The sequence below is a fragment of the Eptesicus fuscus genome, chromosome 14 (genome assembly GCF_027574615.1).
Source record: "Eptesicus fuscus isolate TK198812 chromosome 14, DD_ASM_mEF_20220401, whole genome shotgun sequence".
NCBI lineage: Eukaryota > Metazoa > Chordata > Mammalia > Chiroptera > Vespertilionidae > Eptesicus > Eptesicus fuscus.
In genome coordinates, this window is record NC_072486.1 from 3,219,420 (window position 1) to 3,242,391 (window position 22,972).

At 53.8% G+C, this 22,972-nt stretch overlaps 2 protein-coding genes across 3 annotated transcripts; both read right to left on the reverse strand.

Moving 5' to 3' along the window:
- Positions 1–921: 921 nt before the first annotated feature.
- On the reverse strand, positions 922–17,627 carry IFRD1 (interferon related developmental regulator 1). 2 transcript variants are annotated; one of them, XM_008147186.3, is made up of 12 exons: positions 17,470–17,627; positions 13,305–13,409; positions 13,112–13,196; positions 11,244–11,368; positions 9,668–9,825; positions 8,423–8,473; positions 8,176–8,333; positions 7,984–8,092; positions 5,295–5,429; positions 3,879–4,007; positions 3,426–3,521; positions 922–1,590 (listed from the first exon to the last, which is right to left on the reverse strand). In XM_008147186.3, exons 1-12 carry the CDS (start codon positions 17,561–17,563, stop codon positions 1,501–1,503), a joined length of 1,335 nt encoding a protein of 444 aa, XP_008145408.1. In that variant the 5' UTR covers positions 17,564–17,627; the 3' UTR covers positions 922–1,500. The 2 variants fall into 2 exon arrangements, 1 of the variants encoding a protein (XP_008145408.1); XR_008558101.1 differs by having other exon boundaries at positions 1,504–1,590; positions 3,879–4,027.
- LOC129151420 (uncharacterized) lies at positions 17,607–17,806 on the reverse strand. The gene has a single exon (XM_054726250.1). The coding sequence runs from the start codon at positions 17,760–17,762 to the stop codon at positions 17,607–17,609; it is 156 nt and encodes a 51-aa protein (XP_054582225.1). The 5' UTR covers positions 17,763–17,806.
- Positions 17,807–22,972: the final 5,166 nt, after the last annotated feature.

The following is a 22,972-nucleotide window of genomic DNA, read 5'->3' on the forward strand; positions in this document are numbered from 1 at the left end:
AAAATTTCTGTTGCATCTACATTCAGTTTGGAGCCCCTCTACCTTCCGGGTAAAGGAAGGGTGCTTTCTTTTTAAAATATATTTATTGATTTCAGAGAGGAGGGAGAGGGAGAGAAACTGCAATGAGAATCATTGATCGACTGCCCCTTGCACGCCCCCTACTGGGATCAAGCCTGATACCTGGGCATGTGCCCTTGACTGGAATCAAACCTGGGACCCTGTCCGAAGGCCGATGCTCTATCCACTGAACCACACCGGCTAGGGCGGAATGGCATTTTCTTACGTGTCATCTATACCTGAGGATCAATTCAAAAGCTCATTTTATGTGAAAAAGTGATGTCCAATTTCTTAACAAGTGAAAATGCTTAACTATCGTGCAGTTTTTTTTTTGTTTTTTTTTTATCGTGCAGTTTTAAAAACCATCTCCAAGCTCCCTGCTCTGCCTCAAGCCCTCGTCCTTGGAGACGGAGGGGCTCAGTGGAGCGCTGGCCGTCTGCTCACTCCCACCGGACCACCCACCCCGGAGGCATTACCGCCTCGGGAGGAGATGGAGACCCAGCAGTTCCTCAGCCGTCGTGGGGCTCCACCAGGCCCCCGACTGGTCAGCCTTCCGGAGAGCTCAGTTCAGAGCAGGAGACTGCCCCGTCCTCGGCACCTGCGGACCCAAGTGCAGGTGCGGCTGTGTAAGGCCCCTCAGGCAGCTTCACGCTGAAGCCCAGCGCGTCACACGCTCACTCCTTCCTGAAGCGAAGAACCACCCAGGGCAGCCACCCAGCCAGTCCTCCGCCAGGAGCCGAATCCCCGCGTTTCCACCTGTTTTCATGTCCCCCTCCCTCCCCCGCCCCTCCCTCCCCCACCTCGTCATTCTGAGCTCTGGACAAAGTCCATAAACAATGTTTCCTCTCACAGAAAAGAAGCACGTTTGGTGTGGAAAGACCTTTATTTGGGGATGAAGAGCGCGGTGCCTCACGACAGGTGGGTCAGTGTCCCGGCCGCAGGTGGGTCAGCGCCTCCCGCAGGGCTGGCCCCACAGCTGGACCCCGGGGACAAGTTAAAACCAGCAGCTTCCACTTAGTTAAAAACACAGCAGCTTTTCCAGAAAAACTAGCTGCCAAAATTGTCTCCAGAACTCATCTGTCTAAGATCTTAAATGCCTTGTAATAGCTGTTCATTAGGTTAAGGTGGCTGACACACCACAGTACATAGATTTCATCTTGGCTAACAGTTTTCTTATGAAATACCCTATTTTTGCTCTCCTCATAAATAGACAAAAATGACCAAACATTACAAACACCTTCTTCATGGTTTACTGATATTTACAGAGAAAAGTCAATAATCAGAACTCACACTTGCAATCTATACATTAAATTATAAGTAATCGAACCCCTGCTACAAAAGCTATCTATGTTGACCCGCGATAAAAACTGTCTACAGAGTTTAAATACACGAGGAATTACAAAAGAAGAAACTGGAATCAGGGAGTGGTCTTCCCGGGTGAAGCTAGAAGAACTCTCCCACATCTGCTCTCTTGTCGCGACACTTGCTCCGAGCTTTCGTTCGCGCTTTGAAGGCTGCAGAATTATATAAATGCTGGAATGGAGACAGGAAAACACGGTGTGACCCACAGGCTTAGAGAGTCTTACAAAATGTTAAAAAATAAGAAACGAACTGATTTGACCCTATAAATATTTTATGTTTGTAAAACACACACACACACAAAGAACAAGGGGAAATCAACACATATGACAGTGGCTCTCTCTATTAACAAAATCCCAGGGAAAAGAGTAAGAAAAGGAGAAAGTGCATCAACACTGAATCTGATCAAAAGTCGAATCATGAACTAATGTGGAAAAAATTCCAACGATGCCGTCAGTCACACAACATACGACGAAGGTCCATTTTAATACCAGGCGGACTGACAAGTGCTTTACACCACACAGCCCCTGCCGGGAGAGTGGCAGCTCCCTGCTCTGCCCGCTGGACGCCACTCCAAACGGTAGAGTAACTGGAAGGCAACTGGCAATGGGGTCCGAGCCATGCCCCAGCCCTGTGCTCCCACCAAGGACTTGCTCCAAGAAATAATGCAAAAGAAAAAAGTATGTGAAAATATTAGCATTTATTAAAAACCCAACCATCAATGATGTGGTCAGAAAACTGACCATTTGAAATTCTAAAAAAGTATCATTAAGCACGTCACACCTATCAGGATGGCTTCTTTATTTATATATTTTCATTGATTCCAGAGAAGAAGGGAGTGGGAGTAGAATAGTTTACTTAAGAGAGAGCGAGCGAGCACGGCTGGTGTGGCTCAGTGGTTGAGCGTCAACCTATGAACCAGGTGGTCATGGACACACGTCTGGGTTGCAGGCTCGATCCCCAGTGTGGGGTGTGCAGGAGGCAGCCGGTCAATGATTAGCTCTCATCATAGATGTTTCTATCTCTCTCTCCCTCTCCCTCTGCCTCTCCCTTCCTCTCTGAAATCAATAAAAAATTTTAAAAAAGTATTAAAAATGCCACCAAGGGTGACATTATTTAAAAAAAGAGAATCACTGTGCTGGTCAGGGAGCAGATAGGAGACCGACCTCCTATGTTGCAGAGAGAAGGGGCCGCCGCTATGAAGAGGTAAAATGGGGCCATTTCTGAAGTGGAACAGAGTTAGCGTATGGCCCAGCACTCGCACTCACTCCTGAGCACGGGGAACAGGCGCCCTAACCAAGACCCACACACTGTCCACGGCAGCCCAACGGGGCAGCGGCAACAGCGCCATGTCCACCAGCTGCTGCAGGACACGCGTGCCTCGCGCATGGGAACGGAGGGCTGAGGCCCGGGCCCTGCCACTCCTGTGAGGGACCTGAGCAACGGGTGCTGGTGGGGAGCCGGCAGGGTGCCATGGAGTCCTCGAGGACTTGGGGGGGGGGATAGGGGAGGGGCGGGAGGGAGTGGGGGCGAAGGCTTCACGGTTCTCCTTCTGCGGAGATGAACCGTTCTGGGACTGGGCAGCACTGTGAACCCACCAAACGCCGCTGCACCCCCCTTTCCAACAGTCCGTTATGCAACGGAATTTCCCCGGGGAAGGACAACGGAACCCGGGAACTGAATGTCAGCGGGAGGAATGAGTTGCTGGTCCACCGGCCCTTCAGCTCCCTCATCTGTAAAACGAACCTGGAACCTGCTCAGTTATCTGGCACCGAAGAAGCACCGTGTTAATATTTACTCTTAAATAAAAAATCTTCACAGCAAAGAAAAAATTAAGTAACGCCTATGCTAGGGTAACAGGATAGGGGCGAGAAGTCTGCGTCTGAGCCACGCACCCCACGCGGTTCGGCGCCGCTTCCGAGCCCGGTCCGCGGCAGGGAGACCCGCCCCGCCCGCCAAACCCGTGCCTGAACGGCGGGCAGCCGGGGCCGGGACAGAGCACAACCTACCCGTTCAAAGCGGGAGATCTTCATCGTCTTCAGCGTCGCAGCGTCGAGCATCACCGGGGGCCCCAGTTCAAACACGTGGCGGAGGAATTCATTCGACTGTGGTCAAAGGAAAGGGCGACAGGCTGCGTTAGCGTCAGCTGTTCTGCGACAGGAAGCGGGCTGACGACGGCAGGTGAGGGGCTGTGAACGGGGTCGCGACTGCCCTCTCTCTCTCGCGCGGGGACCCTGCTCCCCGGCCTTGAACCTGGCGCTACGCCCACTGTTTCCACAAAGACCTCAGTGCTCCCCTGGGGACAGGCGGGGCCGCGGGCCGCTCTCCGTCGTGGCGTGTCACCCTCCGCATCCTGCGGCGTCATGCTGGTACACGCCGAGCGCGTTCCGCACCCACTAACCGCACAGCCGTTAGCAGCCCCCTCCCAAGCGCCCAACTGAAGGGCGCGCAGCGCCGCTCACCTGCAGGTGGTACTGCATGCCGGAGCCCAGCACCTCCTTGAACGTGTCGTAGGTGTGCTTTCTGACCCAGCAGTCGATGTACATGCGCTCAGGACCAAACTTAACCGTTTCCGTGGGAAACTCCCGATCCTGGCCACAGGAAAGCCAAACTTGTAAGAGGAAATAACGGGCTAGAGACCCCACACCAACCCAGTTCCTGACACACACGTCAAGATCCGTGAACGGGACGGTTGGACTGAGCCCCGCCCCTGGGACGTGTGGACTCAGAGCACTGCCCCACTCCTCCCCCCGACCCCAGGGCAGGATTTCTCAGGGTGACAGGCCTGAAGGCACAACTCAGTGTGGGTGAACTTTAATGGCAAAACCACATAGTTGTGAAAGTTTCTCAACCTCAACGCCACTCAACAAACTTGAAGAGAAGTCGAGTATCTGTGCTGGCAGGAACTGGGACATCTGGTTTCCAGAGTTGCACAGGTTACAGGGAGGAACCCGCCACACCTGGGCCCGAGTGGCCCGAGCACCTGTTCCAGCGCCCATTCCAAATCTCACCGGCAGGTCGGGCTGAATGGCTCTTTGGTGATGCACTTATTAAAGAACCACCTGTATATCCATGACATACTTTTACCTGCACGCGTGCGCACACACACATGCAAACACACACACACACCCGTCAGTGGACTCTGGTCCACAGTAAGACGGCCTTTACCCGACAGCACGCCTTCCCAGCCATTCCAGCCCCGACCTTTCCAGGCCACGGGCTGCCGGGCAGACTGCAGAGGCCAGAGCGGGCTGGAGCAGGGACAATGGCGTTAGGGTCCTGGTAAAACGCTGGGTTTTGTTATTTCAGCGTTTAGCACCTTCAGGCTACTGAGGGCCAGGCGATACTTTACCATCCACACAAAAAAACACGACGCTAAGGATGTCTGTGCTAAGTCCCACTGCTTAAGTCATGGCCACGCACACCCAAGTGAAATAATTTCTATCGCTATGAAAACTTTTAACTGCTTAAACTTAATAAAGGAATACCTTTACACATCAGAATTAAATTGTTATTTGTTGAAAAAGTAGAAGTCTTGCCTGGCCGGTGTTGCTCAGTGGTTGAGCATCGACCTATGAACCAGGAGGTCACGGTTTGATTCCCGGTCACTGCACATGCTCAGGTTGTGGGCTCGACCCCCAGCAGGGGGTGTGCAGAAGGCAGCCGATCCATGATTCTCTCTCATCATTGATGTTTCTCTCTCTCCCTCTCTCTCTGAAATCAGTAAAAAAAATATTTTTAAAAAGAAAGAAAAAACGGAAGTCTTCATTTCTGTTGTTGAAAACGCGCTCAGTATTGAAATGAGAATTATTTCGGTCAAAGCGAGGTTCCATGACCCACCGCCCCTCTGGCCGGAACTCCGCCGGCGCCCGGCTCACCTCCACGGCCCGCAGCACGTCCCGGAACACCGACCGCTGCTTCCGCTTGTCCACTTTGGCCCGGTGCTTATTGCCGTCGGTCGCCAAGGCCCTGAGCATCTCGGTCAGAGACTCCATGTCCTCGTAAAGGAAGTCCTGAGGAGACACACTGGGTTAGTGACCGGCTCCTCCCCGCGTCCTCCAGAGCCGGCCCGTCCAGCGGGGTCAGGCTCACGCGCATCGATGCATCCATCCTGTCCTTCCTCTCCCCACGTTCCCGGGAGTCCACACGTCCATTCCCGAGCTAAGCAGCCGAGGAGCCTTTTAAAGCGCCTCGTTTATGCCGCGCTGGCGTGTTTCAAACCAGCACGAAGCATCGGTTCCCGCGCACCCCGGTGACCACACCCGACCACGAGGGGCTGCTCCCGAGCCGACGGGGCCCTGGGACAGTGTCCGTGGCTGCCCTTCAGGAAGCCTCTTTATTCCGGGTGTTTGTTTTTATTGTTGATCCTGTCCCACGTGCCCCCTCTCGCCTCCTCTGCCACCAGCGGTGTTTTTACCCCTCACTCTGTTTTACAGCCACGTTAAAAACTAAGAGGGCGGAAGTCACCTAAGACCAAAACGAGAGCAGACACTTAGGGAAGACCCAGCTCTGGCTGTGAGTGCCGGGTCAGCTCTTCTAATGGCGGTAATAATCATTTACCGCATCCCACTGAAATAAGCAGCTTTTTCTGGGCTTTCTTCAAACGGTGTCTGTAACTGTTTAATCTCGAAAGTATAAATGTGATTTAATTTAATATATGGAATGAAAAAGAGTATTACAATACTGCTGGAAAATGAGGTTGAAACTAAAATAACAGATATTCTAACTTGCAAGCACATAAATATTTTCTTATTGTCCACATTTTAGAGATTGAATATCATCAACTGTTCTAACAAATGGTTTCTTCAAATGTTCCAATTCAGCCTCCCATGTCTGCGTTAGCTGGAGACAACACCCATTAAGACTCGCATCCAGAAAAGCAATTACGAAGCGGATGAGGCAGGAAAGCAGATAAAGTTCTATTGATCCCCGTTTTAAATCCCAATAAACCCCACTCCGTCCTAACGAGACGGGCGCAGTCTTGCTTCCAGGAGGAAGTAGCTCCGGCTCCGGCAGTTTCCTGCGGAGGTCACTGGCTACGCGCTCTTTTTATAGTTTTCTCAAAACAAAAAGAACGTAGGAAAGGTTTCAAATACACGTGAAAGAATAAGCAGCACTTAAGAGAACTACACATCCCTGAGTTTGTCCTAAGAACTAGGGACCCAGCGGTGGGTCTCAGCACTCGCACCCCCCACCCCCCCGCCCGGAGGACACTCTCGGCTCCCAGGCAGCCATCACTGCTGGGCCCCCTGGTCCAGCCACGTCCACAGCAGCTCTGGGTGACTCAGCGCCACACGCTTGCCCAGAGGCCCCTCACGTACATCAGCACTCTCCATCAGCTCCTGGTCCGTTCTCGGACGCCCCCTAACACCCCACTCCACCACTCATCCTTTCAAAAGCCTGTTTCCTCACCAAAAGGAGCCAACAGAACGCTCGGTTCGTTTCATGAGCCAGTTCCCTTTGTCCCGGACAAGAACCGGCCCGATGAGACCCTCGGGGCTCCCGCACGTTCACTAGGCCAGGGACAAGTTCAACACACAAACTCACACGTGTTCCTGACGCTGCGTTAGTGGTTCACCTTAAGCATCGGAGAGGAAAGGGATGAGCCGTCGAGGCAGGAGAGGAACAAGGTTAAGAACGGACGGCGTTGCCGGGCCTGTGGTTAGGGAGCCTTCTCGCTGGGCAACATCAGCCTGATCACTAACCCGAGTCGTTTCTCACGGAGAGAATCCTTGGCCACTGACAGCCTAACACCTCCTTCTCCCTCCTACCTGCTCCCCTTCGAAAAGGGGGCGGGGGGGGGGCAGGAAAGGGCACTTCCCAGACATAAACTTCAAGTCTGAACATTTTAACTCAGGCCACGCGGCATGTGAAGGACGAGGGCCGCCCGGAGCAGTGCGCGTCTCAGTGCGCTACTCACTGTTAATGATTTAACTGCACACGTTTCATTCTGGAAACAGTCTTTCTCCTTAAATCAAAGGCCTAGTACGTAACCCGAGATTCACACCGCGGTCAGGAGCAGGGCCAGCTGTCCCGTCAGCCCGAGGCGAGGTGTCCCAGAGCACAGGACTCGGAGGGCGGAACCGGGACATTCCGGGACGGGGGGTGCCTGTCAGACTCCAACCCCCCTCGCCCCCGGGGCCGACCGTGGTGGTGGCACCCACGAGACGATGGGGGGCGGGGAACCGGCAAAGCACAGGGCCCCGACTGAAGGGCCAGGCCTGGTTCCCCCTGGAGTCACACAGCAGTGACTAAGCTCCCCTGACCGCACACCTGTGCTGACTGACAGCCATCCGCCGTCTAACACCCATGAGGGAGCGCCGTGCCCGCAGCCCCGAGTGCAGACACGTGCTCCCCCCGCAGGAGCACCCCCCGCGCCTCTGGCAGCAGACGGCACAGGCGGGTGTGAGGGACTCCATCCCGAAGCTGCCCTGCCCGCCCTCTGGTTTCAGGGTTGCAAGCATCACGTGGCCGCTGCCCAGACGCAGGCGATGGGCCGCCAGGGCTCCCTCCGGCCGGGCTCCGGCCCCCTCCATGCTGCCCCCCCGGGAGGGGGACGGCACTCACGCTCTCCATGCCCCGGGCCAGTTCCAACAGCAGCGCCACGGTCTCCCCGGCCGCTATCCGCATGTTCACGTCGTCCGAAGACAGGAGGCTCGGGAGTTTGTGGAAATGCCTAGAAAACAGGCAGTCATCACGCCGAGCACCACCGATGGCGCCGACAAACGCGTTCGTGAAAGCGAGGCCAACGACACGTACGTCTCCAGCCTCTTCTTCAGCTCGCCGGCCGGGCAGATGGTGAGCAGCAGCGCCCAGGCCAGGAGCGCGCTGACGGGGAGCCCGCCGCCGGGGTCCTTGTCCTTGAGGCCGGCCTTGGAGAAGAGGCCCTCCAGGCACTCCAGGGCGGCGTACAGCTCCTGGGCGGGAACAGACCAGTGAGCCCCTCAGTGAGACCCGGGGGGGGGGGGGGGGGGGGGGGGAGCCGCAGCCCCAGGCCCATACTCACAGTGATGTCGTCCGTGGCGATGAAACAGCAAACGCCAAAGCACGTGGCACACTAAAACGAATGAACACGCAGCCATTAATGCCTGCCATCTTGTGTTAATTCTCCATCTTCCTGCTGCCACAATTCCATGTGAGCATTTTCCCACCTGCACGCCTGCACCAGGGCCCAGCAGTGCTAGAGAGGAGCCGGCAGGACCACGGCTAAGGGAAGCGGCGGGTGTGGCTCAAGCTCTGCTACCGAACTCTGACGTCGACCGTCACTGCCTTCCTTCCCCTAGCGCCGGGGTCGGCAAACTGCAGCTCTGTTGACTAATGAGTTTGCCGACCACTGCCCTAGCGGATCTTTGCAAACTTCAATTCCAATCAAAGACACATGAGGCTTGGACACTTGGGATAAAGAAAACTACTTTCTCTATTAAAACCTTTAATTTGTTGTCATTTTTTAAAGCTACCTGTATGTTTTCTATAGCTGCCATAACAAATTTAGTGGCTTGAAACAACACAAATTTATTCTCTTATAGTTCTGGAAGGCAGCAGTCTGAAATTGGATTTTCTAAAATCAAGGCTTTTCTAGCTCCTTCTGGAGGCGCGAGGGGAGAACCTGCTTCCTGGCTGGTCTAGCTCCGAGTTGCCTGCATCCCTGTCATGGCCCCCGGGCATCAGCACATCCCTTCCATCAGCACATCCACTCTCTCTATCAAAAACCGTTAGAGCATTAAGTTTGCTATAGGTTTTTAAAATCACTTATATGCATTTGTTTTAATGTAGAGTTTACTATGAAAACTTGTAAAAAATAAATCACCTTTCAAAAAAATAAGCAACCAGCAGCAGCAATCTCATAAAACAAAGGAACTGTCCTCAAACTTCTCCCCTAAAGCAGCATTTCATTAGCTCAGATTTTTCTTGTTCTGGAACATGATGGAAGAGGTTGGGAACCCTGCAACCGCCTTTTGTTGGAGGAAAAGGGGGCTAAAGTGAGTACGCGAGGAGACCCCAAGGCAAACATGCCTCAGAACACAGCATTTCTATACAAGCGACCTGCCTGCCACCCGGGCCGCCTCGGAGGACAGCGCTGACCGGGAAGCCCCGCAGGCAGCGCTGGGAGGAGGGAGCCTTCTTTCTGCCTCTCCTCCGGCCGGCACTAGACTCCCTCCTGCTGTCCCGGGATCGAGAAGGCTGGTCTCCAGGTCACGCTCACACGTCCAGGTGTCGCCCAAACCAACACGTTCAAAGCCCTCGGACTCACCGTTTGCCGCGCCTGGATGCTAGCTGTTCCGTCGCAAATGATTTTCTTCAGGACGGGTCCCAGGGCCTTCAAAACCTCTTCGCTTTCGATCCCGGGGCCCAGCTGGACGCAAAGGACAGACGCCAGGGCTGCGGCTGCGCGCTGCTCGTCGCTCTTCCCTGCGGGGAGCCAGGAGACAACTGCGACGAGGTACTTCCAAGGACCAATGTATCAAGGCAGCAACGGCCAAACACATCCCACCATGGACGGGACCCGTAACATTCAGTCATGCTCCATCACACGCGGGCTTTGACATGAGCGGGAAACCCGGCGTGAAGCCAGAGCTCAACTCTGGACACTGACTGCTCGAATCAGACCCACTGCTTAGCCACACGATCGCCACCGAGTCCCTCTCCCGCGGGCGGCAGACCTCGCCTCTGTGACCTGCAGATGGATGCCGCCCTGAGGGGGTGCTGTCACAGTTCAGAAAACAAGGACCCGCCAGCCGGGTGACCTTCCAAACCCTCCCTGCACCCCCAGGCGAGGGCACCAGCCCCGACTCCCTCCCCAAGCTTGGTAGGTGCACCCAGCCCACGGGGCAAAGCGAACTCCCAGGGGCCCCAGAGGGAGGAAAAGTGAAGCCCTCTCAGACCACAGAAACACCTTCCTGAAGGTGTAGGTTACTACCGGCTACACTGGAAACGGGTAAAATGTGCAGGCTGGAATGGAATTGTTAAAGGTCACCGAGCTCAGCTCCTTATAGGAGACAGTTTCCATGGAAACACCTTTCACAAAGCCATTGGCTCCATAAGGACAGCTCTAACCAAGTTCCATGAGCTTGGACAGTCTCCGTAGGCCTTCTCTATTCTGCACCGAGTGGGTCAGACACCGCGCGCCCACCCACCCAGCAGGACCCCTCCCCGAGGCGGTGAGAGTCAGGAATGGAGCGCATCTCATTCAACTCAGAGGAACCTGTGTGTTCCCACGGGGTTTGTGCTAGAAATACTTTGTTCATCAAGTCAGAATAACGGAAGGTAATTATCTCCATAACGTTCTTACTCGGCAAAATGGGTAAGGTGGCAGCCCCAAATCTTGTCAATTTTTGGGGGTTCCTAAAATTGACCAGTCTGGTAATGCCAGACTCCCTCTTTAAGATCTTCCTTTATTCTTAAAGGCCCCATGATTATGACAATATGAATTCCAGAACCTCTATCACAAAGTCCTCAAGTTCAAATACCCCAAGGGGTAACCTGGAAATGCCGTCAGACACAAGCACGGCTGTTTTAAAAAGCACCAGGGAAAACGAGCTAGAAAATTATGGTCCTTTCTCAAGTTTAGGAAAATAAAAAATGGCCTTTTCAATGCTCGCTTTAGTTAGCATCCGACCCCGCTTCCCCGCCTTTCTGCCACCATGACAACAGCCTCCGCGGTCGGACACAACAGGACGCCGACCCAGCGCCCGCGCTCCAGGCTGTTCCCACAGACAACACGGAGCTGGTAGGGAGTCGGCTTCGAGCGCGTTCCTGACAAGGGGGCCTCAGGGCCGTGACGGGGCGCGGCAGAGGGGGCAGCCGGCTCTCCACCACCAGGACGGTACCTTTCTTCAGGCAGCGCTCGATGCTGTCGGTCAGAGTCATCCTTCTTTCCAGGAGGAACTCGGAGAGCAGCTTGGAAGCCAGGGCGCTCCGCAGGCCCTCGAGGGCCGCCTGCCTGGTCTTGGCGCTGTCGGAAACAAGAGCGGTCAGTGACTTTCACTCTGGGCTCGTCTCCCCTCCTGAGCGTTTTGTTTATAGATTTTTACAATCTAATTGTCATCAGCTCTAAACAGCCTATCTAATAAAAGAGTAATATGCAAATTAACCATCACCCTGCTAAACCCACAAGCCACGTCCACCAGCCAATCAGGAGTGAGTATGCAAATTAACCCAACCAAGATGGCTGCGGCCACAGAGCGAGCAGGAGGCTTGGGTTTCCCCGGCAATGGAGGAAGCCAAGCTTTCCGCACACCCTGGCCAGCCTAGGCCTCCACTCAAGGCTACAAAGTTTCAATTATAGAAGATACATAAATCCCAACAGAAATGGCTGCCACCACGGAGTGAGCAGAAGGCTTGGCTCCGCTCCAGGCTACAAAGTTTCAATTGTAGAAGATAAATAAACCCCAGATACCAGGGCCTCCGCTTGGGTCGCCGGGGTGCATGGCTGGCCTGCAAACCACCACAGGCCCTTCACCCAGGCCGCCCCACGCCCCAAGGGAACCCCCATCCTGATCCGAGACACCCTTAAGGGCAAACCAGCTGGCCCCCACCCATGCACCAGGCCTCTATCCTATCTAATAAAAGAGTGACCATCACTCTTGCAGATTGACCATCACTCCAACACACAAGATGGCTACCACAAGATGGCCAGCAGGGGAGGGCAGTTGGGAGGGACCAGGGCTGCAAGGGAGGGCAGATGGGGGCGATCAAGCCTGCAGGGGAGGGCAGTTAGGGGTGACCAGGATGGCAGAGGAGGGAAGTTGGGGAGGACCCAGGCCTGAAGGGGAGAGCAGTTGGGGGGGGACCAGGCCTGCAGGGGAGGGCAGTTAGGGGCAAACAGGCTGGCAGGGGAGCAGTTAGGCATCAATCAGGCTGGCAGGGGAGTGGATAGGGGTGATCAGGCTGGCAGGCAGAAGCGGTTAGGGGCAATCAGGAAGGCAAGCAGGCAAGCAGTTGGGAGCCAGCAGTCCTGGATTGTGAGAGGGTGCAGGCTGGGCTGAGGGACACAACCTGCCCTCCTATGCATGAATTTCGTGCACCGGGCCTCTAGTTTTCTAATAATATACTTTTCATCTACACTCACCTTATTACACAAAACATTTTAAGCTGCTCCATATCTCAGCATTTTTCTGTTTATAGTTTAAAACCACAACTTTAAATGACCACATAGTATTTTATCATTTCAATGGGCAGGACATGCTCTCCTGTATTCCATATTCCACAAATACCCTCTACATTTAAAGTAAACGCACATTTTTTTAACACTACAAAAGTCTAGAGTTCCTGTCTCATCCCCTGGGCTCTTTAATTCCATTGGTTTTAAGCGCATTCTAGAGCTACTGGGCAGTAAGAAAACAACTAGCTTTGGTATTTTTCATGTCCCTAACAAAACTGTGAACACGAGGCATACAGGAAGTCCAGCTGTCCTTTCTAGAACATTAACTCTTACTTCAGCACATCCATCCAGGCTGCAGTCAGACACAGTGACGGGCATTATGCTGGAACAACGACTAATCGGAGTCTATCTAAATTCTAAGGCACGTTTCTACCCACATCAAAAGTCAAAAAAAAAAAAACAAGCATCATATGCAAACAAATCAACCTTAAAAAACACACAGACCACATTGTTGTTAAGTCAGAGGCCTGCCCACGTGGCACAGCGAGGGTGCTGACAAAATAGCCCATGGGGAGTGTCTCCAAAATGCTCTACCTCTTATCCAGGGTCAGGTCAATAAACCCCTTCAGCTTGTACTCCAAGTCTTCTTGTGTCCCTTCCTCGTCCAGGACTTCTGGTCCTAAGGAACAACAGGAACCAATCAGCCGCGGTCAGTTAAGTGGTGGAAGAATTCCTTCACCACCAAAAGCATCCTTTTAAAGTTGCAAATGGAATGTAAAAGGCATACCATCTTCAGCAAAACTGGAAGGATCGCTGTAACCACTGCAGTGGCTCATCGTTTCAATCGATGCATCCTCATCACTGAACGGTTGAATATTCCTATGCTGGCCACCTGGGAAGTCAACAAAGGTGGAGGTAAGAGACTTTGCAGCCATTGATGCAAATATTTTATTTGGGAATCTTAGTAGTTACTTAAGAGGAATCCAGTCATAAAAACCCAAAACTTATTTATGAAAACATGATTATGCTATAAAAGAACACACAAATATTTCTAAAATAAGTGAATTCACCTAATATGTACTTCCGAGCATGAACAATTTACAATATCCATCAACTTCAGAAATACATCTATCATCTGACCGGCAGCTCCAGATTAGAGATGGAAAAACTATTTCCTAACCACCATCTCAAATCAGGAAGACAATGGAAATAGATCCAGAAATAAACTATGATGTCATAGGTCATCATAAGACTAAGACAAACATCTTTTCCAACAAGCATGACTTGGGAAACAGTAACTGGTGAATGGGTTTTTGGGATACACATGTCCTACGTGAAGGAACTTAAGGAGTTACAGGACGGTAGTTTTATGATAACTGAACTGAGAGGGAAAAGAGGCTTAAAATGGAAGTTTTGGTATTTGATACAGCCTGTTAGATAAACTACCTGTAAAAGAAAGGTTCTAACATAAGCATCGGTTTAAAAATATCAGTGCTGTTAGTAAAAAATAAAATCTCCTTTTTTAAATTAGAATCTGTCAACTTCATTAACCTAAGTAATAAATCCATATTCCCAGTCATTGTGATTTGTAGGAATTTCATATTAATAACAGGATTGCCCAGTCATGCATTACATTGAGCAATGAGTTCAAATAAGTCCCAAATTCTGCCCCAAAGTGCCCTTGAGTCACTGATTCACCTCACTCGGAGCCGTTTCCTTATCAGTGCAACAGAAGACTGCCAACCCTCACTAGGCCCCTATTGTAAAAACACGTGACATTTACGACCCTAAGGTCAGTCTTAAAGAATCCTCTGCACGATGTCACTTGTTGTTGGGTTGGTTATTTATAATGGCGTTTTTCTTTTTGTAAAAATCAAAACAGAGAACTTAGCAGATTTTTCTATCAGCAGAGGAAGCAAGCAGCCTTCAAATGGGCTTGCTACCCTAAAGGGAATAAACTGCCAATCAAAACAGTAAGACATAAAAAATAAGCAATGAAGCCAAGCCCCCCAAACTTCTTGATCAGAGTGCTTAGGGCAAGAATAAACAAACAAACAAACAAAGCCCTATGACGTCACTCTCTATTTCTGGATCTTCATTTGTTTCCAGGATGTGAAGTCATGGCAACAGCTGAGTCATCTGCTTAACTTTTACTAACATTCATTCACCAATTGACAATTTTCACATTCAGCCTATTTCTCATCCGTCAAGAAGACTATTCCCAGGCAGGGTTTACTGAGCTCCTGTCTCTAAGTTTCCCACGACTTAAAGGGCATAGAGATTTAAAAAAAAAACAAGGAAAAGAACCCTGTATGAATGCCTGGTATCTAAGCCAGACTCACCCACCTTGTGATCCTAAGTGCCATTAATGAGGTGCAACTACAGACACAAGGGCTTCCTTCGTAGAGAGCTGACTCACTAGCAAGGTCTTGTTTGCCCCTAAAAAAGGCTCTCTCCAAAGTCAGTGCTATCACAAGTACGCACACCTGTATAATAGACCAATTTTATTACCTTCCTTCAGCCCTCCACTAACTTCGGAAAATCCACTAAAGTTACGGAAGTTGGTTATCTTTTTTAAAAATGTATTTTTATTGACCTCAGAGAGGAAGGGAGAGGGAAAGAGATAATGATGAGAATCATTGATCGGCTGCCTCCTGCGCAGCCCTTATTCGGGATTGAGCCTGCCACCTGGGCATGTGCCCTGACGGTGAATTGAACTGTGATCTCCTGGTTCATGGGTTGATGCTCAACCATCGAGCAACACTGGCCAGGCAGAAGTTGGTTATCTTGATTGTACATGTAAAGATCTCAAGCGAACCCCATTTCTTCTAGATGCCATTTAAAAAGACCAATCAAGTAAGTGGTTTGTAAGTACAAGTGTCTGACAATTTTCCATCTCTTCTATTAACTGTTATTTATTCATTTATTTCCTGAATAAGAAGTACATTAACATGGAACCAAATTAAATTTTTTAAAAAGTCAATCTCACCTCACAACCCACTCTCCAGAGGCCGTGTCACGCTGCAGATACTCAAAGCAAGCACAGTCTTATAAACTAACCCCATGGTCGGCAAACTGCGGCTCGCGAGCCACATGCGGCTCTTTGGCCCCTTGAGTGTGGCTCTTCCACAAAATACCACAGCCTGGGCGAGTCTATTTTGAAGAAGTGGCGTTAGAAGGAGTTTAAGTTTAAAAAATGTGGCTCTCCAAAGAAATTTCAATTGTTGTGCTGTGGATATTTGGCTCTGTTGACTGAGTTTGCCGACCACTGTCCTAACCGTCCTTCCCCACTTACACGTGCGGGTGTTTAAGCACCCCTTCCACTGAAAGCCATCGGAGTGGCAGCAGCATCAGACTGCCATTCTATCAGGTGCCCGGGAGGAAGGAGGTCCGACAGGAAGTCCCAGACGGCAATACAGGTTTGGTTACGATTCCAGGCCATTAGCAACACCACCAGAGTATCCGAATGGCGTCAGCCTGCCGCTTCCCCATTGTTTGTTTCATCAACAAAAGGCAAACTTAAAGGATAAAATAAGGACCTTCAGGACAGAAGGAAAACGTTTCCTTCGGAGGAAAAGCTGAGCCACAGAAGGTTCAGAGGGTTCCTCAGTCACAGGGAGCACCCAGATGCCACAACAGACTCATGACGCATTGTACACTTTGGAGGTCCAGAACGGACTCGAGGAACATCAGGAGCGTCCACACCAAATGAAGAGCGGGAGAAAGCAAAGGGGGGAGGCTGCATTGACGGCCACCCATTCCTAGTGTCAACCATGAAAGGTCCAGTCCGTGACCACAGGCTTCGTGCCAGAGCCCTCCAGGGAAGCTTCCAGAGCCCGTCTCCAATCGTCCCTGCCTTCAGACTTACTACGGAAAAGGGTCCTTCTAGGATCCGATGGCAACGACCTGACAAATATCTACGACCACAGCCTTTCCCAGGTGACCTCTGAGGTCACTCCAACACTGAACTTGGAAGTCCTACAACAAGAACCGCAGGAGACGCCTGCCCCAGGAGCGGAGCTCAGCGCGGTGTCCGGCAGGGCTTTCTGCTGGGCGTCCTTTTGTTCCATCCGTGTAACTGGGAGTGGGGGGTCAAACATCCAGTTGGGCAGCGACCCATCCTGGAAAAGCCTCAACTGTGCGGCCAGGACACACCAGAAACCAAACTTCCGGCCAAGGCAACCTGAGCTCCCCGGCGCCGCCTCCCCGGGCTCAGAGCAGAGCCCCCGGGACAAAGGAGAGCGTGGTGCCGCCCCGGGGACGCGGAGGTCGGCGCCCCTGGGCGCCGGGGGACGGGGGTTTCTGCAGGTGGCACTTGGGGGTCGGGGCCCACCGGGGCTGGGACGGTGACCCCCCCACCTCCACCCCCGGGCGCCCCGCCCCCGCCTGGCCGGGTGGGCACGCGGGAGGCGCGGGAGGGGAGCGGGAGGGGAGGCCGCATGGGCGCCTCTGCGTCACCCCGGCTCCAGCGCCCGAGGCCGGGCCGCGTGACCCACGGGCCCGTCCAAACCCGGCAGGCGTTTGGCAGTGCCAGCAGCTCCACGTTGGCGCAGGCGGTCAAAGGCGACCAGTGACAGCAGGGGCGCACCCCCAGCCCTGCCCCACCCCGACGAGGGGCGCGCTGGGGCAGGCACCGGCCTCTGAGGACCCTGCCCCCCTCGCTCAGCGCCAAGCCACCCGGACCCCAACCCGCTCTCGGGCCCAAGGACCCACTGCCCCCTCCCCGCCCCCACCGCCAGAGCCCAAGAGTTCGGATCGCACGCCAGCTCCAAATCGCGCGAGGTGCGGCCCCCCGGGGCACGCTGGGAGTCGTAGTTCGCCAGCCCTGCCAGGCGCCAGGCCGACGCACATCTCGAGCAAGACAAGAACTACGACTCCCAGCGTGCCCCCGGCGAAAAGACGCGCCAGCCCGGCCGGCCACCGGGACACCGGCGGCGGGGAGACCCCCTTACCTGCCGTCGTCGCCGTCCCTGCATCTGCCCCTGAGCCGCCGCCGCCACCACTGCCGCCGCGGTGGGCAGTGTTCCGCTTCTTATTCTTCGGCATCGTGGGACGCCCGGTGCCGCCCAGACTCGGAGCTCAGCGAGGATCAGCCGATGGAGCTGCACTTTTTACTCGTGCGTCTGTGCGGCGGGCGGCTGAGCGGCGAGGCTTCGGCTAACAGAGGCGAGGAGCGGCGTGGGTGAGAGCGGGCGCTGGCGGCTGCAGAAATCCCGGTGAAGAGCTGTGATCGGAAACGATACATGTTTCTCTCTAGCGCGGGAGCTAAGGCGGGGCGGACGCGGCCACGACGCCTTAAGTAGCAAGACGGCCGCCTGGTGTCACCGCATGTGGGTGGGGCTAGGACTCGCGCTAGCCAATCCCCGTGCCTCTCCCCACCGGCGCGGCCGCTGGACGCGGACTACCAATCCCAGGCCGCCAGTGCCCCATCGGCGCCCCGGGAGCCAGTCTTGTTGCCGCATTGGACTCTGGGAAATGTAGTACGCCCGGGGGGACGTCCTCTCCCGGCTCCTCCCAACGGCCTTTCCTGCGCCTTTGCCCCCTCCTGGTGGCCCCGCCCCAGCTTCCGGGCCGGCGGGGAATGGACCTGCAGTGGCCGAGGGTGGTGAGCCATGGGACGGGTGCGCGTGATGACGCCAGCCAGCCGCCCACTGGGAGCGACGCCATCGGCGGCCCTTGGTCCAACAGCTCGCGTTCTCCTCCGCTGTTACCTTTCCCCCCAATCCCCCTCGGCGGCCGTGGCCCTGGGACCGCCCGGCGCCGCCTGGGCCACGTTTCCGCGGTTGTAGCTGTGGAATTGGCTTGGCGATCGCCAGTAACTCGAGCTGAACTCTGGTTCAGGGCCGTGTGCCTTTCCTTCCAAAGAAAGGCGGGCCTCGCCACCTGAGTCGTGCGGCTCACGTACTCTCTTATTCTAGGCTGGAAAGAGCGGGCGGTTCAGGTATCACGTTTCACCTGCCAGGTAGGAGGTCAGGCTCAGGGTCAGTGTCTGGGAACCTAACAGCTGGTAAAACAGACAGGAGCTATAAATACCACTAATCGCAGTGTTTTGTTTTGTTTTCCCCCCAAGGTGATCCTAGATCTGTCTTCCTTGTGGCCCGTGCCATGTACTTAGGACCTGTTATTCCATTCGTGTTCCTCGGCTTGGGCAAGCCAGACTCGCTGACTCACCGCAGTGCCAGTGCCGGTGACTCGCCGCTCCACCTCTCTCCTGAGTTCCTCCTTTTCCTCCTCGCTGCCTGTGGCACATTTGCATGCGGAGGTTCCCATGCCCCTCAGCCCTCTTCCTGCCTTCCCTCTGTGTGTTCACACTCCTGCTATTCTCCCACGTGTGGTTTCCTTCTCCGTTGGGCACCCCCCGCCCTCCAGGAACAGTAAAACAGTAAAACTCCGAGTCCTAGCCTTCAACCACACGTGGCCGTTCGTGCCTGGACATTTTAAGGGATCTCCCAGTTATGCCACCAGCGCTTCATGGGTGATGAAGTTGCCAAACTTATTTACTCACATGCTTTACTGATTGCTCAAGAACCGCCCCCCCCCCCCCCCCCCGGCTCCCTTCACTCGTATATTGAATGCCGATCCTCTGAGCCTGGCCTGGCCTGGCCTGGCCTTCCCCTCCAGCCCCATCTTCACTGCTTCCCCGGACACCTGCACACTCTCACTCCCAGTCCACAGCTCTGCTCCCCTCCCGGGGCGGTCACTCACGGTGTCCCATGTTCCCCATGCCCTAACTCCCATCCTCACCGTGCAGAAGGCCATCCGTCTCTCAAGGTCTAGCTCCAATGCCACCTCCTTCCTGCCCCCGACCAGAACGGTCTCTTCCTCCTCAGGCCTCCTCAGTCTCCCTGGAGTGCTCTCATGGCACTTGTGCATCCGCACCGGCCGCACGGCCTGTTCAAACCCTGAAGCAGCACGCAGATAAGGGTGCCGGCCGGTGGGCAGGGCTCCCGCTGTGACCCTGGGGCCCTCCCGTCAGGGGGCTGGGGATCCGAGCCCGTGGCCTTGGCTGACATGGAGGGAGACGGCCCCAGGCTGAAGGAGTACAGGACTGTTTTATAGCCCCAGGCTCTTTATCATCCAGAAACCATGTAGGCAACAATTTTGCTACTCTCTGAGCCAGATCGTCCAGGTTCCCAGCCGCGAAACGTGTGCTTTGCCTGCAGCCGGGGCGCAGTCCTTGTATCTGCATCCACTCATGGCCGCTTGGGGGCTTTTCTGGGGCAACTGGCCATGGCCACCTCATCAGGTACACACTGGTTTTACATGTATTTGTCAACACAACTGTCATTTCATGAAATTGTCAACTCCCTGTGAAGAACCTTGTTTTCATCATCTCTATCCCTCAAAGCACATGAAAGGATTATCTTTGTCCTTATAGATACTGTATGTTCAGTGAATGTTAAGAAATACTTATTGACTAGATTTTTCTGGGTCCTGAAAAGGGAGCGAGTGTTGCTTTCAGTGGAATGAATTCTGAGAACTCCTTTTCCTAAAACAGCTTAACTGTGTATTATGTCTACAGTTTAACTGCAGGTCGGTACAAACACAAAGGTTTAGCCATAGACCTCATTAGACAGTGATCCAAAACCAACATAGTGGTTTTGCAACATATTTGAAGAAATTAGAAGACTCCCAGCAACACTAACAGCGTCACCAAGTCACTGGAAATACGAGGAGAAAAGGGGACAGGGCAATGGGCTGTCTCCCACCCAGGCTGTGCCTGTTTCTTCAGAAAGAACACCCTCCCTAGGGACTTCTGTCTACATCGAGTTGGCCTGACGTGTCACAGGTCATCTAGAAGGCAAGTGTTTGTGGTTGGGCTCACTGATGATCAAATCTGATGTTCTGTGGATAAGAACGAAGGGGAGATCATGGATATGAGGCAGGCAATGGGCTGCGTTCACCTTGTGCACTGAGACAAAATTCTCCCAAATAAGAATCACATGTTTGTTACCAACCTGACATCACGTGATGCCTCTTCCCTCCTAAGAAGGTGAATCGCCACGCCCCCCCTCGCCCTGCCTACAAAGCACAACTGACTCAGTCTAACATCCCATCTAACAGACATTACCATCGTGACCTCTTCAGATGTAGCAAGAAGAAATTTCACATTAACCTGAATCTGCAGACACACGTGAGGTGAACTCTGACCTCTCATGGGATGTGCATATCGAGGACTTTGGTTCAAGAACAAGAAACACAAATAAGCCCGCTGGCATTGCTCAGTGGTTGAACATCGGCCTATGAACCAGAAGGTCACAGTTCGATTCCTGGTCAGGGCACAGGCCTGGGTTGCTGGCTTGGTCCCAGTGTGGGGCGTGCAGGAGGCAGCCGATCAGTGATTCTCATCATTGATGTTTCTATCTCTTTCTCCCTCTCCCTTCCTCTCTGAAATCAATAAAAATATATTAAAAAACAAACAAGACGTGGTATTGGAACCTCTCTCGCAGCAACGTGGAGGGATCTCAGAGCCTGCAGTCGTGGCTTCGTGGGGTTCTTTGCGTGGCATGAGAGTAACTATCCTTCGGGTTCTCAGTCTAAGACTCACTGCCCACCAGCTGACGATGCAGCCCCTCCCTCTGCCGCATGGAACTCCCCGAAGGTCTCCAAGTTCACTGTGCCGAGCGGCCGGGCCTGGCGCAGGGTGGGCAGTGCCTCCCTCTCCATCTCAGCTGCACCCGTTTCGTCCGCGGCACCGCAGGCTCAGTAGTCGGCTCCGCCAACTCCCAATACCAAGTTCAGTCCCCTTGGACTTTCTGCAGCTGCTCCGTCTGCCTGTTAGATGGCTCCTGAGCTTCCCACACTGCCGCTCAGATCTCAGCTTAGATGGCACCTCCCCGCGGCCTCCCCCACGCCCCACCAGGCCCGTGTTCTCCCAGAGCTCTCCGCGCTGCCGGGCTTTCCCTGTTCAGTACCATCGGCTCTGCCGGAATGGGGAGAAGGGAGGCTTTGTTCTGCTCACTGCTGATCATCAGAGCCGCAACGTGGTGGATGTTCAGTCAGCTTACTGAGTGGCTAAGCGGGTAATTCAATGTCACTCCTCTACTGGCACCCCCTCCACAGCCCCCTCCTGTAAGTCACAGGTCCTCGCCCCTCTGACTTAAATATCTCTCTCCTGTGTTCCTGGAGCACCTTCCCCGGAGTGGCATCGATTATGTGCGTTGTCATTCTTGACTGAGACCCAAAGGGGGCGAAGTCCAGGGTCCTCAGCTCGGAATCGGACACCAGGGCTTTGCTTAGTGCGTGCAGCAGCTTCCTGCAAACTGGAGAGAGGCCGGGCATCCACTAGGTGGGCCGTCTCAGGCCCCCCCCCCCCCCGCCCCGTTCCCTCCAGCGGGGAACAGCCCATGCACCCGCCCATAGTGGCTCCCCTAGACAACAACTGCTCCCTTCAACAAGGAGTGAATTCCTCTGTATCCGAGCCATGTTCTTAAAGGCAAAGAAACGGCTTATGGGGGAAGAATGAGACTTAATTACTGAAAGTCTCTGTCACGGCATTGTTGGAGGTTATTTTGTTTGTCTTTTAACCGCGGTATTGAGGTATGCTACACTAAAAGCCTTACCCGTTTAATGCACACAAGTAGAGTTTGGAGACAAGTACACACCGTAACACATCACCACAACCAATGCCATGGACACATCCATCGCCTGCAAGCTTCCTCCCACCTCGGGTGTGAGTGTGTGTGAGTGTGTGTGTGTGTGTATGTATGTTTGTGTGTATGTATGTTGTGTGTGTGTGTGTATGTGTGTGTATGTGTATGTGTGTGTGTGTGCATGCACCAAGAACACAATTCTAGGCTCTTTGCACACGTCTCATGTACTTCTTACGACACCTGGGGATGAAGAAATGGGCTCGGAGTGGGTGTGCAACTTCCCGAGGCCGGACTGTTGGCCAACAGTGAGTCGGAGGTGAGAGCCAGGCCCATCGACGCCAGGGTCCTGCTGGCCTTGGCGCTCGGGACACGACTGCTTGTCCCCGGAGCCGCGGGTTATGTTCTCAGTGTCCCCTGCCCCCGGTGCGGTGCCTGGTGAGGGACTGGCCGACTCAGCCGCCGCTGCTGCCCCTGAGGCTGCAGACCGACCAGCTCGGGCCTCTGTCAACGGTGCCCAGGCGGCTCTCTTCGTCCTGCGGGGCCCGTGGCCCTGGAATGGCGGTTCTCCTTCTAACCGGGCTGCCAGCGGGCGAGCCACGGTGCCCTCGCGATGCCCCAAACACTGGGAATAAAGCGTCCCACCCTCACGATAAAAGGGTTCGTGTGATTCTAGCAGGTAGGTCACGACTGTTGTTCCTTTGAAGGCTGTTGATTGGGTGGCTGGATTCCCATAGCCTAGGCTTTTTCGTGTGAAGGAGGGATCTCAAATTATTTCCATTTACGCATCATTGGAACGACTTTGCCTTTGTCTTCTATTCTGGTTCCGAGGATGCACGCCCTTGCACGCGATGCTTTGTAAGTG